The 14,387-nt window shown below is 46.6% G+C and overlaps 1 protein-coding gene across 2 annotated transcripts in view; it reads left to right on the top strand.

The window, feature by feature from the left end:
- The window catches only part of LAP3 (leucine aminopeptidase 3), a 33,138-nt gene that overhangs the window by 507 nt on the left and 18,244 nt on the right, over positions 1-14,387 (top strand). Inside the window, exons 2-7 of one of the 2 annotated variants that reach the window (XM_090035671.1) lie at positions 566-681; positions 1,022-1,076; positions 5,548-5,653; positions 8,403-8,562; positions 12,819-12,983; positions 14,111-14,269. In XM_090035671.1, the coding sequence (XP_089891797.1) occupies positions 566-681; positions 1,022-1,076; positions 5,548-5,653; positions 8,403-8,562; positions 12,819-12,983; positions 14,111-14,269 (761 nt within the window). The remainder of the gene's footprint in view (positions 1-565; positions 682-1,021; positions 1,077-5,547; positions 5,654-8,402; positions 8,563-12,818; positions 12,984-14,110; positions 14,270-14,387) is intronic. The other variant, XM_090035672.1, reaches the window with a different exon arrangement.

The following is a 14,387-nucleotide window of genomic DNA, read 5'->3' on the forward strand; positions in this document are numbered from 1 at the left end:
TGCCTTTCTGGGAAGAGTGCCCAAGATGTGGTACTCTTCTTGTGCACCAGAAGAAGAGTGCACAAGATGCAGCCAGCCTAGGTTTGTTTCATCAGAGGCTGTGAAAGGAGGTGTAGAAAGCAGAGCAGGAGAGAAACTAGAGTGCAGAATACAAGCTAGAGGGAGGGGAGAGAGAGAGCGGGGCAGCGCTAGGAGAGAAAAGCAACTGGACACTTGTAGAAACAAAGCAGGTCACAAAAGCTAACGCAAGTAATGAGAGAAGAATCCCCAGTGCCTGTTCAGACCCTGATTACCACAGTCCAGTTTGTGGATGATTTCTTGTTCCACAGTTTTCATTCAGACTGGCTTTTACAATTATTTTTGCCAAAGAACAGCAATCCCAAGGTGTGTCCAGGACGTTGAAGTGCTCTGCCCCAGGCCTGTGTGTCTTTTCTATTTTTTGATTTTACTCTCAGAAACAGATTCCTAATTCTCACAGTGCTGAACTTACTGTAAATGTGGCCCTCACATCTGCATGTACATGGTTTGCAGAGAGCTCAATTTGTGTGTGTAACTTTTCTTTCAGGGCCTCGTCTTGGGCATCTATGCAAATGAAAAGGAAGAGGGACCTCCTCAGTTTACTGATGCAGGAGATGCTTTTGATAGATGTGTATCTGGGAAGCTGAGAGAACTTTTGTCCATGTGAGTGTTCAAACCTGTTTCTTAGCTGTTTGGCAATATCAAGACATTTCAGGAAATAGATGTGTTAATTTATTCTTAGAGCTTGCAGCCATACCATTTTGTACCTTGGTAGTCAGTCCTCACAGGCTTGGTTGGTTTGAGCTGCAGCAGTACATAGAACATAGGTGCTGTGGGGAGTGGAAGCATTGACTGGGTTGATTTTGTTTCTCTTTAAAATTGGTAATGAGGCAACATCCTTGTGTGACGTTAAAGGGTACAGTGTGACTGGAGAATGAAATTGTTGCCACAAGAAATCAGGATCTTAGTTTTAAAAGAAAGTCTGGCACTTCTTATGTTTTAGATCCGGGCCTCTTTTGAAGAAAGGGAAAACACGCATCTTTCATGGTTTGCATCAGGTATGATGCCTCAGTTTATATGAAGCATATTGATTTGTCTGTGACCTCCATGCGAGTCTTGGTGTTTTAAGCCTATTTTGGATGTAGCATGTTCAGGCAGACTGTTTTGCTCCATCATACAATAGAAGATGTCTGTGTGCACTTTTGTGTCCCTATGATGCTATAATGGGTCTTATACCAGGAAGGAGACTAAGACACAGTTGTCTTAAACTAAATGCAAGTTTATTGAACCCTAACGGATATAATTCTAATTAAAACTGAAGCAGCATTAGCATTTAAAAATTTTAGGTTTGTAGCTAGTCAAAGCAGATGCTTATTCCCCACCCCCCCCAGTTGATCAGGCCTTGAAGTCTTGTCCAGGGCTCCTGGGGCTTTTGTACATGCCACTAAATTGGCCTTTAAAGTGGCTTAAATGCCCTTTTGCACTGCTTTAATGGCATTGATGTTTACACTGTCGGCAGCCTATTGCGCGTTAAATGACTTTGGGACATAGCGAAATAAAACACCTCTGAGGTGTTTTAGTTTGCTACCTTACAGCTGCGGAGGGGAGCACTGGGCCCTGTGCAGCTCACGGGCTGTGCAGGCCACCCATGCAAGCAGGCTTCACTGAAGGGAAAAAAAAAGGGGGGGGCCTGCCTGGGAGGCTGGTGCTTTCCTCTGCGGCTATGGTGCCCCTTGGAGCTGCCTGGGCCAGGTGCCTGTGGGCAGGTACTGCTTGGGAGGTGCTGTCGCTGCCACGGAGGGAAGCACCAGCCCCAGCACAGCTCAGGGACTGCTCAGCCCACCAGAAGCTCACCCTCTTCCTGCTGCTGCAGAGGCAAGTAAGGATTGAGCCCGACCCTTGTGTACACACCACAGAGGTTTACTGTGGTTTAAATCTCCGTAAATTGAAGTGGTATTTTTAAAACCCCACTGTTTCGGTTTAGAGAGAACTAAGCCGAAGTAAACCCCCATGGCGTGTACAAGCAGCCCTGGTTCCCACGTGTGATGCTAAGACAGGATCTTGGATCAGTGACAGGATCTCTTCAAGTTTTCTTTATGAGTGTTCTGAAGGGTATGCTCTTTTGCCTCTCTTTATATACCATATAGCTTGCATTTCTTAATACATAAAATTAACTTAAGCCTTCCCCCTCTTGCATATTAATGACCTTGCTTCTGTTTGTCAAATATGGTTATCTTTAACTGGAGTTTTCTATTCTGAGGTAGTCATTCCATTCTTATGTGGGGGTAGGTTTTGCTCTGATTGTTCCTCTTTTACCCAGGTTATATTTATTCAATTTCATTAGCCAACTTCCTGATTCGTTTCAAGTCAGGGATTTTTTCATCTGCTCCTTTCACTGGGTGCACGTCTCGACCACAGTTCAAGCTAAGCACAGAAGTCTGAAGGCCTCTGGGTCCCAGGAGCCAAGATTCTTTTCAAGGGATTTCAAAGCCATAATTTCTTAGTGTTTTTGTTGTTGTTGTCTTCTGTATGCAATTCCTCTGAAAGGCCCAGTCCAATTGACCTTAAAGTCAGTGGAACAACTCTCATGCATTTCATTGGAGTTTGATTAGGTCTGCAGCTGTTTTTGCACACAGCCACCAGTGAAGAAAGTGGGAATTCTTTGCATGAAAATGCTCCAGAATTGTTCCCTAGGCAGAATTCTTGGGAGAGGATAAAATCGTAACAACAAGGATTTGAACCATTGCTAGGTGTAGTAATTCTAGAAAGTGTGTCCAAGCTGCAGTCTGTTGTGAGCTACATGTTAATTCAGTATTGCAGTTGGAAAACTTATTGTTAGAAACATGCTTGTATTTGTAATGAAAATCTGAAGAGACCCCATGTTTTAATTTCATTTTGTTTAGAAAGGTTTGGGGAATCTTTCTACTGCTGTCCGCTTTTTGGAGGGAAGTATATCAAATTGTATATGACTTAAAAGACTCCTTTCACCTCAATTATTTCTCCTTCCTTTTGTCAGCTCTTCAGTCTCTTAGAGGGCTTAATCTCCCTTTCTTGCCCAGTCCGATGGTGTGTACTTACCTTTTTACACTTCCTTGTAGTGCTGTTATCTAGCACTCTAAAAAGAGCTCAAAATAGGAAATGGCAGTTTGACAGTGGGAGAAGAAAAATGTATTATTTTCTAACATTCAAAAATAGTATGGGGAAGGCTGTAGAGATTATTAACCTACTGCTGTGCCTGAAGCACTGAGCAGTGAGAGAGGAAAAGATCCTTGTCCAGGAAGAAGGCATCCTGCCTTGTTGTTTGATGGAAAGAAGGTAAAAATGTACACACACTCTGTTACGAGCTTGCTGAAAATGATTCATAAATACTACGAATAATCCTGTTACTTAAATTGTTCTTTGAAGTGTGGGCCACCTCCTCAGGATGCGTGTTTAGGGCATACTACCCTGGGGCCCTGGCTGAGAACTCCAGTTACCACCACAGTACAAATAATAACATAGAATCATAGAAGTCAGGTCGGAAGGGACCTTGTAGATCTTCAAGCCTGACCTCTCGCCTGGGCGGGAGAAAAAGACTGGACTCAAATGAGTCCAGCGAGGTAGGCATCAAGCCTCTTCTTAAAGATCCCCAGGGTAGGAGCCAGCACTACTTCCCTAAGAAGTTGGTTCCAGCTCCTAGCCACCCTGACCGTGAAGTAGTTCTTGCGGATGTCTAATCTAAATCTACTCTCTAAACTTGTGTCCATTGTTCCTTGTCATGCCAGGGGGCGCTAGGGGAAACAGCGTCTCCCCTAAACCCTTCTGGTCCCCCCTAGTGAGTTTATAGACGGTCACCATGTCCCCCCTCAGCCTTCTCTTGTGAAGGCTGAACAGGTTTAGGTCCCGCAGTCTCTCAATGCAGGGTTTGCCCTGCAGTGCCCGGATCATGCGTGTGGCCCTCCGCTGGACCCTTTCAATATTGTCCACATCCCTCCTGAAATGGGACGCACAGAACTGGACACAGTACTCCAGCTGTGGCCTGCCCAGCGTCGCACAGAGGGGGAGGATCACCTCCCTGGCTCTACTTGAGATGCACCTGTGGATGCACGACAAGGTGCGGTTAGCCCTGCCAACCGAGACCTCACATTGTCGGCCCATGTTCATCTTGGAGTCAATAATGACTCCAAGATCCCTTTCTGCCAAGATCCCTTTCGTGCTCTCAAGAAGGGAGTTTCCCATTCTATAAGTGTGCTGCTGCTTTCTACTGCCTAAGTGCAGCACCCTGCACTTGCCAGTATTGAAATGCATCTTGTTTATGTCAGCCCACTCCTGTAACCTATTCAGGTCTTGTTGCAGTCTTTCCCTCTCTACTGGCATGCTCACCTCACCCCAAATTTTGGTATCATCAGCGAATTTAAACAGGTTGCATTTCACCCCATCATCCAAATCACTGATGAAGAAATTGAACAGCGCAGGCCCCAGGACCGAGCCCTGGGGGACTCCACTGCCCACATCCCCCCATGCTGAATATGACCCGTCCACCACCACCCTCTGAGTATGACCCTTGAGCCAATCTGCAATCTATCTGACTCTGTAGGCATCAGTGCCACAGTTGCCTAGTTTGTTAATGAGGATGGGGTGGGAGACAATGTCAAAGGCCTTGCTGAAGTCTAGAAAGACTACGTCCACGGCAACACCTGCATCCAGCGCCTTTGTGACCTGATCATAAAAGGTGCTCAGGTTGGTCTGACATGACCTGCCCCTAACGAAACTGTGCTGGTTGCCCTTGAGCATCATCCCTGAAGCCGGCCCATCGCAGATGTGCTCCTTGAGGATCTTCTCAAAGAGTTTCCCTAGGATTGAGGTAAGACTGACGGGCCTATAGTTGCCCGGGTCCTCCCTCTTCCCTTTTTTGAAGATGGGGACCACATTAGCTATCTTCCAGTCATCTGGCACCTGGCCCGAGCACCACGAGTGCCAAAGGCCCCCCAGCTAGCTCCCTTAACACCCTGGGGTGGAGAGTATCTGGCCCTGCTGACTTGAACATGTCCAGCCCCTCCAGAAGCTCTCTAACCGGGTCCTCCCCAACCTGAGGTCTGGAGGCGTTCCCCTCGAGTCCATCTGGCATCCCAGCAGGGAAGTCCCGGTCTCTGCACAAGAAAACGGACATGAAGAATTGGTTAAAGAGTTCCGCTTTCTCCTCTGGTGCAACCACTAGATTGCCCAGCGTACCTTGCAGGGGCCCCACATTACCCGGTGCCTTCTTCATCCTCCCTATGTATTTGAAAAAGGACTTTTTATTATCCTTGATCTTGGACGCTAGTCCTAGCTCTATGTCTGCCTTAGCAACATAAGTTGGACAGCAGTGAAGTTCTTCATTTTTCTGTATAAATTTTATAGGAGTAGGAGAGATTCATATCATAGCGTAGCAACTTGCTTTGAATGACGATGTTATGCTTCTGTTATGTCTGCTTTCAGTATTGCTATTTACCTTCCATACTGGCTGTACTAATGAAGAAAATAATTCCACTTTGTGTTGGTTTTACACAGGACTTTCCAAGTGTTGTAGTTGTGGGCTTGGGTAAGAAGAGCATTGGAGTAAGTGATCAAGAAAACTGGGATGAAGGCAAAGAGAATATTCGGGCAGCTGTTTCAGGTTAACATTTCATTTAATGTTTACTCCAGTTCTAAGTATTTGTTTCAACTATTAAACTAACACAGATGTCATGCACTGTATTTGGGATGAACTATTTCATTTAAGTTCATATGCTTCATCTCACATTTTGTTGAAAAATAGTAGGGGTACACTGACAGAGATTTTTGGGGCTGATACCAATAGCCATTTTTTAACAAGGCGTATCAGCTTATACCAGTCCGGTTTCTAATACCAGCCTCGTAACTTGAAGAGTAGTGTCCAGCTAGTAATTCTGTTGTGGTGGAAGGGGGGGGGAAGGGAAGGGGCATGGGGGACAGACTGAGGCCCCTGTGGTGAGGGAGGGAGTGGGCTGGGCCAGGTGCTGCCTGGACCGGGGCGGGGCACGGGGCAGCCACAAGAGGCTCATGGGGGGGGGGGGGGGGCACCCGCTACTGCTGCTGCTGCTGCATGGACCCCGGTAGATGTGTTCCTCTTGGATTTGGGTGAGGTAGACTGCCGCTACGGACTGGGGTCAGGGTGGTGCTGGGCTTTTCCCAGTGGGGGCTGGGCTGGGCTGGGGTGTGCTACGCTGTGCTCAGGGCAGGTGGCAGTAGCACTGGGAAGAGGACTACAGGGGTGCTGCAGCCACATCAAAAGTTGCTTTAGCCCCCCCAATTCCATCTCCCAGCTCCACTGACCACAGCTGCAGCTTACCCCTCCCCATGCAGATCTGAGGGGTACACACCCTCTGTGTCTTCTGGGGGTGCATGCAGCAGTGGGAGCTGCCATCCTCCCCCCCCCCCCTCAAACCCCCTGGACAAGCCATGACTCTGGCCCATGTACACCTCACCCTGGCTGGGCAGTGCCTGCCTCAGCCCCAGCCCCAGCCTCAGCCCTACTCCCTCCCTCGCCACAGGGGCTTTGATGTACACCCTACATCCCTTCCCTCTCCCCTACCCTTCCACCACAACAGACTTACCTGCTGGACACCCCTCTCCAAGCTGCCAGTCGGTGTTCCTAGCCACCTACATGGTGTGCTGTGGCTGTGCATATGCACAGGGCATTTAGCAGTCAAATTATCGGCCACATCAGGCCAATTTTTGATACAGTCAATTTTCTTTATATCAGTGCCAGTCCTATATCAGACTGACGTATCGGTGCACCTCTAAAAATAGCACATAAAATCTAAGGATCTAGCTTGGAAAATGCATTTTCTCACTGACTGCTTACAAGTAGCTGGTCTTTCCCAGGTGAGGCCATCACTTTCTTCAGAGAGTAATCTTTCATTTTCAAAAAAGTATAGTTTTCCTGGGTTAGAGCAGTGCTGTTCAACTGATGGCCTGTGAGGCATTAAGTTGCGGCCCTCAGCTCCTCAGCCACTGCTCCTGCTGTTGCTCTGACTGTAGCAGCAGACAGAAACCCTGGGCTCTCTTCCCCTCCTTTGGTGGCTTTCTGTCCCTACCCCAGAGGGATAAGGCAGTGCTGTATTGGAAACAGAGGGTGAGTCCAAGGCCCTGCGGGAACATGATGTACTGTTTGGGAGGTACCGCAGGGACATCTGTGCAGCACACGACATAGGGGTCTGTGGCTTGCCCTGATGTGGCCCTTGCTCATGTGGCCTGCAGTATGTATAGCCACTGGCTGCGTGGAAGTTGGACAGCCTTGGTTTAGAGGTTTTCATTAGAGGGTTATCCATGCAGCAGCATCTTCCTGAGCGTTCAGATAGACAGTTCTAATATCTGCTGCTCAACCTTTTCCAAACTGTAGGGAATTGAAAAGGCACTTATTTATTTCATTGCTTCTGTTCAAAGTAATTTGATAAGTCTTTTAATTACAATTTCATGCTAATTTTGCACTTAACTTTGCACACGTTATGGCCCTAGATATTTATTCAAGTTACTTAGATTTATAGGTAAGATTTCATTTTATGCTGTGAGGGAGGTTTACATAAAAAATTTTTAAAAGCATTTCCTTATCTGTGGAAGCAGAAGGAGCTTTTGAGGTTGCAAGGTCTTTTTCCTATCTCTGAAAGTGTACTCTAGGTAATGAAATATGGTTATAAGGCATCCAGTAACTTCATAAATTCTCTCTCTAGAATTTGAATTAGGAAGGATTTCATATTTGACAAACTCAAACCTTATGATTTATTATTTTTACTGAAGCAGGTAGGAACTGTAACCAAGAGCATCATGCTGAGCTCTGTACACACAAAACAAAAACACTTCCATGCCCCAATTTAAGACAGGGACAGACAGATTGGGAAGTCCAAAGAAGCAAGTGAGAGTGCTGATTGATATTACGGGGCCTGTGGCTTAACCTTCGTTAAGTTTTTCATAGGCAAAGGAGAGTTTGTATAGTATGTTTGGATTTTCTGCCAGTTATAAAAGTGCCTGTAACAAGGTTTTTGCAATTTTTTTAAAGGTAAGTTTATTAGCAATATATTGCACTACAATTTTATTTGTGACGGCCTGAAACTTTGATTACCAAAATGCCCCAGAATTGTGTAGTTATCTCTTTTTTTTCATGAGGTTATTGTGAAGTGCTTATTGGCTAAGTTACTTAATAAATTATATTCAACGTGAATAAATGTCTGAATATTACAAATATGTGGCCTTTTTAATTGTGGATATAGCCTTTGCTGTTGGATTTTTTTTGGATGGTTTCTGTCTTTTTACCAGGTGTCCATAATACTTGTTTTTTCTCCTTGAAAATAATTGCTTCAAAGCCTTTTGTTGAGGACACAATCTTATCAATGTCTTGTTTTATCCAGTTGGATGCAGGCAGGTTCAGGATCTAGAGATCCCTTGTGTTGAAGTGGATCCCTGTGGAGATGCTCAGGCTGCTGCAGAAGGAGCCGTCCTTGGATTGTATGAGTATGATGAGTTTAAGAAAAGAAAGAAGCCTGTCGTTACTCCTCAGCTACATGGAAGGTGATGGCAAACAAAGTTGTACTTTTAAAACATTTGGATACTTAGCGTATGTGACACTTCTACCTCACTATCCCTTTTCCATTTGATCAGCATTGCATGAAATATTTTAGCAACCAAGTTATTTCTACAGCATTTGCTTCACAGGCTAATCACTGCTGTCACTGTTGGTATATTATGGGGGCAAGAACAAATTAAGCAACAAAGGCCTTGAGATTAAGAAAGAAGAAGGGGCAAAACACCTCTGTCTTTTATGAGCTATGTGGTACTTTTCATAGTCCCATGAAGTCTGGGAGTTGTCTCTATTAATGAACAAACCCTTCCCAGGAAAAGGAAATGCTGCACCAGATCTGGCAAACAATTCATCTAATACCCAGTCACTAGCTGTAGCCAGTACCATATATATTGGAGGAAGTCCAGCCCCCCGCCCAAAGGGCAGGAAGTCAGCTGGCGTCATAGGATCCCAGCAAGATAAGCATCCAATTTGCTCTTGAGCATGTTCAATGTAGGTGCTTGAACCACCTCTGATGGCAGGCTGTTCCAGACCTTGGGTGCTCGGACAGTAAAGAAATTCTTCCTTATGTCCAGCCTGAAACGGTCTCACAGTAGTTTATGACCATTCGACCTCATCATCTCTTGGGGCGCTCTGGTGAACAAATGTTCCCCCAGGTCCTGGTGGTCACCCCTGATAAACTTTTAGGTGGCCATCAGATCACCCCTGAGCCTGCGCTGTCACTCAGGAGCTGAAAATAATAACAGTTTTCTCATAATAGTTTCCCTAGCAAAGTTCTCCGATTTTCCTTTTTTAACTCTGGTGCCTTTTGTTGTAACCTTTTATTACTCCAGTAACTTGTAGGTCTCCTGCATTTACACCCTATGTGAAAGAAATATCATTCCTTGAGTGCAAGTCCCAGGTATACATGGTTAAATAGTGTAAGCTTCTCCCTTGAAAAACTCTTTTAGAAATAATCTAGAGAAAGCTAATGTTTTTAAGCATATCCTGCTCATAGGAAGGTAGGGCTGGAAGGGACCTCACAATGTCACTTAATCCAACACTCCACTCAAGACAGGATCCTACATGACTAAATCATCTCAGTCAGTTGTCTTTCTAACCTACTCTCAAAAACTTCCATGGATGAAGATTCCATGATTTCTCTGGGTATCCTGTTCTAAAAACAAAGGCAACTGGACATGCAGCCAAGAGCCTCAGGTCAAGGTGGCTGTGGGTTTTGAACCCAGGTCTTTGCCTTGAGAAGCTGGCAGGCTAACCCCTGGGCTACAGCAGCAGGCATAACTGTACTTGTATACCATAATGTTGCATTTATCTGTTTTCCCAGTTAGCACCACCTTTTTCTTTACATTACTGGTCTCTGAAATAGTAACATCTCAGAAAATGCTTGCTCTTGTGGCTACCAGTGCGAGTTGGATTAGAAGAATTGTGTTCAGTTCCCAGCTGTGTTGCAGACTTCCTGTGTAACCTGGGGCAAATCACTTAATTTCTTGGTGTTTCAGTTTCCCACAGGTAAAACGAGAGCAATTATTCTTTCCTAGTTAGGATGTAGAAGTGCCCCTCTGTGAACATCTTAGGCTGTTGACAGTGACCAGTAGGGCTGTGCGAGGCTTCAGACAGAGCTTCAGATTCGGAGAAGCTTCGGGGTCTGAAGCAGCACATCTGGGTTGAAGTGCTGGCCTTGTTAGGCTTCCCAAAGCGGTTCGGAGCTCCCGAAGAGCTTTGGAGCCGCCTCGGAGATCCTGCCATAGAGTATAATGGGGAAACAATAAAGTATCTATACCTTTGTTGTTTTTTGTCCGATTTGGATGAAGTTTTCAGGGGTGGTAGACTCTACAGAGAGGATGAAGCCTGCCAAGTTTCAAGAAGATCGGTGCAGGGCTTTGAGAGGAACGGCACCCCAAATTCTTGAAAGCAAAACTCATGTCACATCTAGGCGTTACAACATATTGGGGTGAAAACTGCAGGGGTGGTAGCTCTTACTGAGGCCACAAAATCTGCCACGTTTCAAGGAGATAGGTGCAGGGGTTTGGGGGGAACTGCCCCTCAAGCTGCGGACAATCAAAACTCTTGCCATGGGTGCTTGTGGGACTGACTGTCTCTGGCTTGGGGCCTGGGAGACACTACTGCAGGCCTAGCTGCTGTGTTACCAGTTACCAATCAGGCAATCATGATTCACTCTGGAACAGCTCAATACACAGGACCTAGCTACTACATAACGACTTAACGAGCATCAATTAGCACAAGTTTTCTTGGCACAAGTTTTGCCTGTCAGCAGGTAGGGGTGCAGGGCCACAGAACCCCCTGCACCGATCTCCTTAACAGCTGGCAGGCATCTTGGTCTCAGCAGGGGCCACCATTGCTGCAGCTGTCACTGTGCTGCGCCTTAACACGCGCAGTGTCACTCATGTCATGAGTTTTGCTTTGTGGCCTCAGTAAAAGCTACCACCCATGCAGTTTTGACCCCCACCCCGTGGTATAACACACAGCCGTGACATGAGTTTTGCTTTCAAGAATTTGGGGTACAGTTCCCCCCAAGCCCCTGCACTGATTTTCTTGAAACTTGGCGGGTTTCATTCTCTCAGCAGAGGCTACTATCCCTGCAAGTTTCATTTAAATCAGACAAAAAACAACAAAGTTACAGATATTTCATTGATTTTTCCCATTATACCCTATGGCTGGATCTCTGAGGCGGCTGCTTCAGCCGGATTGAGGCGGAAACCTGGTCCGGAGCTCCGGATTGGATCGTGGCCATCCGAAGCGGCCAGATCCAAAGCAAGATTGGATCGCTGCTGACTTGTGCAGGCCTAGTGACCAGAGCTGTGCTGTGGAGCAAGAATCCTCCTTCTCAGGCTTCACTTTCATCTAATAATCAAGGTTCACAAAAAAAGGATGGACACTTGGAACGTAATAATTTCCAGAATCAGCATAATTAAGGTGAACACATTTTGGATAATTTTCTAGATCAGGCAGGGGTAGGCAACGTTTTTTGGCTGGAGAGCTGAAAAAAACACCACAATGCCTACCTTGGAAGGTGCCGGAGTGCTGGCATGCCAGAAAAACAAAACGAGGGCAAGGGGTACATGGCAGGATGCCCTCCTTGTGCCCCCTGCCCCCCCACCCAAAGCCTCTGCCCCCCAGCTCAGGCTCTGGCTGCCAGCAACTACCCTGGCAGGGGCCACCCAGAACTGGGGCCAGCTGCAGCTGGAAGGGTCCAAACAGCTGTGCCAGGCTCTGGCATCAGCTCCGTACCGGCACGTGCACCCGCATGTCGGAGCAGGCAGTGGGGGGTGGGGCATGAGGCAGCGCAGTCCCAGTCTCTCCCCTGCTCCCGGCACGGAGGTGATAGCAGGGTTCCGGAGCCCGGCACAGCTCTTTGCAGCCAGCTTAGGCTCTGGGCAGCTGCAGCAAGCAGAGGGCTGCAAACAGCTGCACAGGCCTCCATAGCTCCGGCATCAGCTCCAAGCTGGTGGTGACTCTGTGTGCACCTTGGAGCTTCCAATGGGGCAGCGCAGCCTGCCCTGAAGTGCCCGTGCAGTCGCCACCAGCATGGAGCTGATGCCAGAGCAATGGAGCCCGGCGTAGCTGTTTGCAGCCTGCTTGCTGCCGCTGCCCAGAGCCAGGGCTGGCTCTAAACACCTGTGCCAGGCTCCGGAACCATGCTATCACCTCTGTGATGACAGCGGGGGAGAAACGGGGGCTGTGCTGCCTCAGGCCCCTCCCCTACCACGCACTCCAACTTGCAGGTGCATGCACCAGCCTGGAGCCCGGCACAGCTGTTCAGAGCCTCCTGGCTGCAGCCAGCCCCGGCTCTGGGTAGCTGCTACCAGCCGGGAGCCTGGGCTGCTCCAAACAGGAAGCTGGGATGCTGCCAGCCCTGCTGGGAGCAGCTGGGGCTCCCAGCTGGCAGCAGCTACCCAGCTCCAGGGCTGGCCGTGGTGTGCCGAGCAAAATGGCCTCACATGCCATGCTCAGCACGCATGCCAGGGGTTGCCAAACCCTGTTCTAGATAATTCCGTATCTACTCGCTGCAGGGTCCTTACAAGTACTTCTGAAGCATCTGGTGGCAACCGCTATCGGATGGGTTACTGGCCTTGGAGCTGATCCATTACTATCCTCATCTTTTGTCACATCCCTTTGTACCATACAGTTGGGCAGTTTTACTTTCAGAATGTAGGAAGCAGCTAAACGATGATGAACCTTCCTTTTCAAGGGTTCATAATGATGTTAATTATGTGATTTTTTCCAGTGATGGAAAAGAAGCCTGGCAAAAAGGTACAATCTATGGTGAAGGTCAAAACTTGGCTCGACACTTGATGGAGGCCCCAGCAAACTATATAACACCAATTAAATTTGCTGAACTTGTTGAACAGAAACTCAAAGCTGCTCATAGCGGCGTGAAGATCCATATCAGGTGAATTCAGTTTAAATCATTCCCTTGGAAATTGTTGTTGGTTTAAGGTGCAGCATATAAAATGTTATAGGGGTTTTCCCATTTTTTCCCTGTTGTCATTTTAGTGGACAAGTGAAAGGCAGATATTTATGTGTAAAATGTAAATAAATGAGTGTTGTAGTTAGTGCCCAGCAATTGCGAGTTACTCCTGTTTTGAGTATTAAGGATCCTAGCCACCTCAGTAGGCTGAGGAAGCACTCTAGGAGAAGGTGAACAAGTGAGCTACAGGGTCAGTATGACGAGCAGTTCACAGGGTGCATCTACATGTTGTATGGTGACATTACTATGGCGCTGGGCTTTAGTACTTTTTTTGTACTTCCTTTAGTATCTTTGGAAGTACCTAAAGCATGACACAGTACAGGCAGTTACTGTGCCGTACACGCGGTGCACGGTTAGATTTTGCTGCTATGTTGCTGTAGTGGCATGCTATACCGTGGGAGCATGCTGCTGCGGCAACGTAGCTGGCAATCATGTGTAGACCTGCATGATCTCTGTGTCACCTTAGTGTGCTGTGCAGCGCCGTAAGGTGATGCGTGCACACACCCATAGAGTGCTAAAGAGAGAGCTTGAAATAAGGATCAGTGAATAGACTAGAGGTACCACTTCCCATCTTTTTAGTATCTGTTTCATGTTACTTTTGTTTTATTATTTTTCTAATTAATTCTACATCCCTAATTCCAGTTCATATTTATTCACATTTTGGAAATGGTAAGCAAACAGACATTACTTGTCATTAATTTGCCCAGAGCTTGTAGTACTTTCCTCGATACCATAGATCTAACTTTGTGCTTTGGCGCATTCAGGTGCAGTCTCATGACCATTTTATTCAGATCCCCCAGAAAGCAAGGTTGGAGATATGAAGGTCTAATATTTTTCAGCCCTATAATTTCTTTAAAAAAAAAAAAAGGCAACCCACCCATGAAGGAGTAGTAGTGGTTGGGACTTGATTTATTTTGCAGTCTGTTATCTAGGGGATTATAGCATTATTTGAAGATAAGTTTATAACTTCTTATGAGTTTTATCATTTTTTTTGTACAGATGGTTCAGTTTAATTAATTTTATTAAAATAAATATTGTATGTATTGCAGATCAAAATCCTGGATAGAAGAGCAGCAGATGGGAGCATTCTTGAGCGTAGCTAAGGGTTCAGAGGAGCCTCCAGTCTTTTTGGAGATTCACTATTCCGGCAGCGCTAATACAAATGACCCTCCATTGGTGCTTGTTGGGAAAGGAGTTACATTTGATAGGTAATCATATTAATATTTGACCCACTTGTGGTTTTTGTTTGAAGCAGCAAAATATTTGCTAGTGTGCCACTTGCTTACATTCCCAAAAACATGCTAATTATCTAAAGCTCTTCTGTTT

The sequence above is a fragment of the Crocodylus siamensis genome, chromosome 2, assembly GCF_052110815.1.
Source record: "Crocodylus siamensis isolate JL-2025a chromosome 2, ASM5211081v1, whole genome shotgun sequence".
In the NCBI taxonomy this organism is placed as follows: Eukaryota; Metazoa; Chordata; order Crocodylia; family Crocodylidae; genus Crocodylus; species Crocodylus siamensis.